This window comes from Lynx rufus, unplaced genomic scaffold (genome assembly GCF_022079265.1).
Source record: "Lynx rufus isolate CCGP_SWC_20201006 ecotype Redwood Valley unplaced genomic scaffold, mLynRuf1.p SCAF_13, whole genome shotgun sequence".
Lineage (NCBI taxonomy): Eukaryota > Metazoa > Chordata > Mammalia > Carnivora > Felidae > Lynx > Lynx rufus.
The window spans coordinates 41776396-41783214 of NW_025814827.1; the positions used below are offsets into that span (position 1 = coordinate 41776396).

The following is a 6819-nucleotide window of genomic DNA, read 5'->3' on the forward strand; positions in this document are numbered from 1 at the left end:
TCACTAAAGGAGTTTAAGCAGGACTATAACCAATCAGAGGACTCTCCCAGAAGCCATCTTCTTTCTTTTCTCTTACTCTCTCAATTGCTTACTTCTATTTCTCTTTTCTCCTCTTCTTCTATCTTTATAAGTTCGCTCCCTTTTCCTCTCTTTTTAAAATCATCTCCATACTTAATCAAGAAATGTATCCATTCTCTCTCTCTCTTTCTCATATACATATCTCCAGCAAAAGACAGTATTAAAAATATAAGTATATAAAGGTTGCACCTCAAGATGGACCCCTTGCTGAGAATTTTTGCTATATTGATAGTTTTGATTGTTGATGAGAAAAGAGTTGATCACTTATTAGTGAAGTTTCATGCCATTTTTTTCACTGTTTGTGTTCTATGTTTCCTTTTAACATGCTGTGCATCTTGAATTTTCAGTTTTGTATTTTTTTATTCTAAAATTTAAAAATTTTAACCTACTGTTATACTAGTTTCAGGTGTACAATATAGTGACTCGACAATTCTGTATATGGCTCACTGCTCATCAAGTTAAGTGTCTCCTTAATCCCCATCGCCTCTTTTACCTTCCCCCCACCCTGCCCCACACCACTTTCCTCTGGCAACCAGTCTATTCTCTGTATTTGAGTCTATTTTTCCATTTTTTCTTCTGTTGTTTGTTTTGTTTCTTAAATTCCACATATGAGTGAAATCATATGGTATTTATTTTTCTCTGACTGACTTGTTTCACATAGCACAGTACCCTTTAGGTCCATCCATGTTGTTGCAAATGGCAAGGCCTCATTCTTTTTTTATGATTAATATCCCATTGTAAATATATATACACCACATCATTAGTATCTACCTATGATGGACACTTGGGTTGCTTTCCAGATCTTGGCTATTATAAATAATGCTGCAATAAATATAGGGGTGCATGCATGTTTACAAATTAATGTTTTCATTTTCTTTGGGTAAATACCCGGAAATGGAATTATTTCTATGTATTAAAAAAGTCAGCTACATCACCTGGTCTCGAAAGTAGTTGCTTTATGAAGAAGAGATATTGGGGTGCCTTATAACATAATGCCCCCTATTCACCAGACCCTGTGCTTCATGGGTGTCTCCTATGTGTGTTATGTGTGCCCTAGTGTTTTGAGATAAGTAGATAAATCTCCTTCAGTATATTCCAGGGGCACTTTTCAAACTGCTGCTTCTCTGCAGATTTTTGTTATATGCTGGCTCTTTCAGGGCAGGCACTCAGTTTCCTATAGCCCTCATGCTCTCCCAGAGCTAAACCATCTGATTTTTAATATACCTGGAGTTAAGCCCCATTGATTGTAAAAACTGGAGAAGGTGAGCTCCACTGGTTTTCACAGCCAACTGTTATGGGGAGTCATCATCTCAGGGCAGGTCCCGCATGCCTAGTGTCTCTGGCAAGGAGTCTGATCCTCCTACATCTCTCTGTGTGTGGTATCTTCTGTTTGTGGTGAGTCTCCCAGGAGTTTGATTCCAGACCATGTTTCTGCCCCTCATACCCTTTTCCATATGACCTCCTTTCTATGATTAACTGTGGTAAGTCCGTTCTGCCAATCTTTGGATTATTTTCCGTTAGTTGTATTAATGTGGCTGTTATCTTGGTGTGTACATGGGACAAGGAGAGCTCAGGATCTACTCCATCTTCCCAGAGCTCCCCTGATCTAACCTTCACTTTTGTATTTTCAAAAATCAATGTTTTTTTTAATCAAATGCCAATTCTTTGTAAAAGGCATCTAAATGGCAGAAATAAGGATTTTAGAAAGTTAAAGTCATGTCTAATCAATCACATTTTACTATATTAATAATTCTAAAAAGTTAGGCATTTGTTTATGTGCATATACACACAAAGATACTATTGATTCTATTATGCAAAATTTTTCACCTCTGGTAGATCTATACCACTGTGGTTTTTTTTTTTAAGTTTATTTTATTTATTTTGAGAGAGAGAGAAAGCACATGTGAGGAAAGGCAGAGAGAGGGAGAGAGAGAATCCCAAGCAGGCACTATGCTGCCTCCGCACAGAGCCTGACACAGGACTCAGTCCCATAAGCCATGAGATTTTGACCTGAGCCAAAATCAAGAGCTGGATGCTTAACTGACTGAGCCACCTAGGTGCCCCTACATGGTCAACATATAGAAACGCCTGGCAGTCCTTGTATGTCACATCCATTGCCATTTACTTCTGTGATTGTTCCACATCTCTGTTTATTTCTGCTCTATTTTTCTTAGTTATTGGCCATGTTCTCCATAAAGAGCCCTTGTGGGAAGGCCTTAGCATCACCGCAGTAGTATTTCCTCTTGGCTCCAATACCCATCCCATGCCATGACCCCCAGGATGCCCATTTCTGCCTGACCTGGCAACTCTCAAGACTATTCTTAGCTATATAGTGTCCATGGTGATCCCATCTGCATACACAGTGCAGGGCTGTGCCAGGCTATACCCTGAGCATAATGTGAAGTGGCATAGGAAGAAGTCATGACAAGAGAAAGAATGGTTGTCAGTGATGTGGGGCCTGGAAGAAAGCTTGGTGGTAGCAGTGCAGGTGGGTGGGGAACCTGTGGAAATCAATTCACATGTGGAATAAGCATCAATATGTTTGGTTGTGAAAAGGGAAAGTAGTTTAGAAAATCTTATAAGGGAAAAAATTAATATAATAGTTGGATTCCTGTGAAAGTGATATTCAGTATTTTTTGATCTATCAAATACCAATTTTATATGGTTCAAACTTATATATATATATATATATATATATATATATATATATATACACACATACACACACGCACACACACACGCACGGAGCTCAACAATCTGTTGTTTTTTTATTTCTATTTTTCTAGGCATAATTAAAAATGTTTTCTATACATTTCCTTTTGTAAACTGTTCTTTTAAAATAAAGGTTTATTATTAAAATTTTCATATTTTTGTGCATTTAAGGTTGAATGCCTTTCCCATTTGGGTATACTGTTCATAATTTAATTCCTCATTTGAATTTAGGCTATTTTCATTTTTTTTCCTTTTTTCAATAATTGTATGACATTTGCCCAATAGGTACATTTTTTGGCTCATCTGTTCTTATTACTTTAAACAAAATTTCCTGTATAGGGAATCTTAGTCATAAGGCAATTCAAAGATATTTGATTGAAATTGTAGTTTGAAATTGTATTCTGGAGATGTTATATGAATTTGTAATGGGAATAATAGAGATTGTTTCATCATAGCTTCACTGATGATATATTATTCAGTTATTCATACATAATAGCAACTCCATATTGTTTTATTTACATTTCTTTGATTGCTAGTGAGTATGACTATTCTTCATGTGATGACTATTTATATTTATTATTCTGCCCAAGTTTTTATGTGTTTGTTCACTTAAAATTTGGTTTATCATTATATTTAACAAGTATTTCCCACATTTGTTTTTTTTTTCATAAAACGTTTATATAGAAGATTAAAATTTTTGAATCTGTAGGTGTCCTTTTTTTTCTGCATGAGTTGCACATGAGGGGATATGTTTAGAAAGACTTTTCTCACACAAAGGATTGCCTAAAAGTAAGCCTATATTTCTTCTATTTCCTGTTTCTTTTGTCATTTAAATATCCATTAAGATGCATTTTATTTACTGTTGTAAGGTAAGGAATTTAATTTTCTTTTGCCAAGTTTGGTAAGCTGTGTCAACACCATTTACTGATAAATTTACCCTTTCTATACTGATTTGAAATGGTCCTTTGATAGACTGTTAATAGATCTCTCTCTTGCTTTGGGATTACTGTGGGACATTCTTTACTTTGTAGCTACTGTAAACTCTTCAAAGTACTAATATTATTATTTCACTGCTCTACCTAGTGGCTTTCTGTCACTTTTAAGACATTGACCAAATTCTTTACACAGGGTAGAGGACTCTACCTTGATCAGACTCTTATTTATTTATTTGTTTGTTTATTCCAAATTGTTCTGTTTCTTCATCCTAAATGAGTATTTCCCATATCTTTCCTCTGGGTAGATCACTCTTCCTATCTTCCTCACTTATTTAACTCCTATTCATCATTTAGATTTTAGCACAAATGTCTTCTTCCAGGTCATAGCCGATGGCACTGCTGTGAGCTCTTATAATTCTCATAGCCCTTTGTTCTTTTCTTCAAATAACTTATCACCATTATAATCATCCACTTATATGATTAGTTATTTAATGCTTAGCTTCACAACTAGACTACAAACTACATGAAGACAGGGTATATATTATATCCCAGAATGTGGCACAGTGCCAGGTACATAGGTCTTCATGGTAGCTGCTCAGTGAACATTTGTTAAATCAATAAATTATTGTATGACTTTTTTTCAAAGGACTTTTGTGACCAAGAGTGAAATTTTTTCTGTAATGTCAGAATTTGAAACCCAGTGACATCTGTTTCTTTCAATAGCTCTGGTGCATCCTTTTGTAATTATTTTTATTTGTTCCTTTCAGGTAACACAAGGTCAATGAATAAGTCAAATTACTCTCCAGTGTCTGAATTTGTGTTGCTGGGACTTTCTACCTATAGACCAGTGCAGCATTTTCTCCTTGCTTTCTCTGCAGTGTTTTACGTAACAATTGTTCTGGGAAACCTTTTGGTTTTGTTCGCAGTGACCTTTGACCCATTCTTACATTCCCCCATGTACTTCCTTTTAGCCAATCTCTCATTTATTGATTTGTGTTTTTCTACCTTAACAGTTCCTAAGATGATTCATAACCTATACTCTGGGTACAAAACCATATCCTTTCAGGGCTGTGTCATCCAGATATTTGCTCTTCATGTCCTGGGTGGATCTGAGATGGTCCTGCTCATCGCCATGGCCTTGGACAGATATGTGGCCATATGCAAGCCCCTCCACTACCTGACTATCATGAGCCCACAGATGTGCATTTTGCTTCTGTCCGGTGCTTGGGTTATTGGCCTCATTCATGCAGTGGTCCAGGTAGCTTTTGTTGTCCATTTGCCTTTTTGTGGTCCTAATGAGATAGATAGCTTTTACTGTGACCTTCCTTGGTTTATCAAACTTGCCTGCACAGACACCTACAGAATGGAATTCATGGTTACTGCCAACAGTGGGTTCATTTCCATGGGCACCTTCTTCTTATTGCTCATCTCCTATATCTTCATCCTGGTCACTGTATGGAAACGATCCTCAGGTGGTTTGTCTAAAGCCTTTTCTACTCTGTCAGCTCACATCACTGTGGTGGTTTTGTTCTTTGGACCGTGCATCTTTGTTTATGTGTGGCCATTTCCCACAGTGCCAGTGGATAAGTTTCTTGCCATTTTGGACTTTATGATCACACCCATTCTGAATCCCATTATCTACACACTGAGGAACAAGGACATGAAGATGGCAATGAAAAGACTGAGTAGTCAATTCCTGAGTTTGAGAATGATCTCCTAAATAATTCACAAGAGGACAAGTTACTCTATGCATTTCCAGACAACTTCAACTAATACAAATGCTTGAATAATAATACAAAATTTACAGGGTACCTGGTGGCTCAGTTGGTTAAGTGTCCGACTTCGGCTCAGGTCGTGATCTCGCAGTTTGTGAGTTTGAGCCCTGTGTGAGGCTCTGTGCTGACAGCTTGGAGCCTGGAGCCTGCTTCAGATTCTGTATCTCCCTGTCTCTCTGCCCCTCCCCTGCTCACACTCTGTCTCTCTCTGTATCTCAGTAATAAATAAATGTTAAAAAAATACAAAATTTGGGTTTTTTTTCTAAAGTTACCATTTTATAATATTCAGAATAGATCACTGATTGTGAGGGTACATTGAACTATCAGATTAACTCTCTAGTTAACAAGTTGTTTGAAAACTGAATTAAAGCCGTAGGAGAAGTATGGGAAGTTGATGAAAAGCTTAGATTATAGATTTAGAATCTGCTGAAAGCACGGCCTCAGACATTAGACTGTCTGGATTCAAATTAATCAACTTGGAGCTAACATACTCAAACTTTTGAGGGAACTATGAATTATACAACTTTCCTTCAATTTAAACCTGGGATATGAATGATTCAATTTTATTGTTTTCTAAAAAACAAAAAATATATGAGAGAGTATTTAAATAGATACCCATTTGTTCCTGGAGGAAGAAGGTACAGAAAGGGAGTGTGAGGTAAATAGAATATGGATAAGGTAGTGTAATAAGGAAAGACTGAAATATGTGGGTGGGAAAACAAGAGTGAGAGCCTCAGAAACTGCGTGTTTCATATATTTGGCCTGTGGCTGCTACTCTTACCCTTGCTTGCCCAATTCCAATGGACTCATGCCATCTCCAGTTGGCTTAGGGCAAGGAAAAATGTATCTTCATTATAAATATAGAATATATATTATGTTTATATATCTTATTTCACAATTTTTGAAATTCTGACTTAATGTCTGTGACCAGCCAATATTCTTTAAATGTCAAATAGATATTAATGTGATCATTTAATGGCTGATATTATTATTATCCAATAATTATTCTGTCCAAACTGTTTGTTGACAATTTTTCTCTAGTAACTTGACTTGGGTAACTCTTATTCAAGATATTGGTTTCAAGTATACATGTGCTTGTGCATTTGTGTGTATAATCTGTAGAAATTGCAAAACTAATTTAATTTATATTTTGCTTTGATAACAAGAAGACCAAGACAAATTCACTGCTAGAGTATAAAAGGACTTTGTCCTGAGTGTTTGTGATTCTTTCTGGTTGTACAATCAGTAATATTTAATATTTTTCCTGTTCGTTTTTACTTTGTTGCTTAATATTTATATTTGTAATGGATTCTTATTGG

The 6819-nt window shown here is 36.2% G+C and overlaps 1 protein-coding gene across 1 annotated transcript; it reads left to right on the plus strand.

Annotated features, from left to right (window-relative positions):
• Nucleotides 1-4506: 4506 nt before the first annotated feature.
• LOC124508135 (olfactory receptor 4F6-like) lies at nucleotides 4507-5445 on the plus strand. Its single transcript, XM_047074550.1, has one exon. The coding sequence runs from the start codon at nucleotides 4507-4509 to the stop codon at nucleotides 5443-5445; it is 939 nt and encodes a 312-aa protein (XP_046930506.1).
• The last annotated feature ends 1374 nt before the right edge of the window (nucleotides 5446-6819 follow it).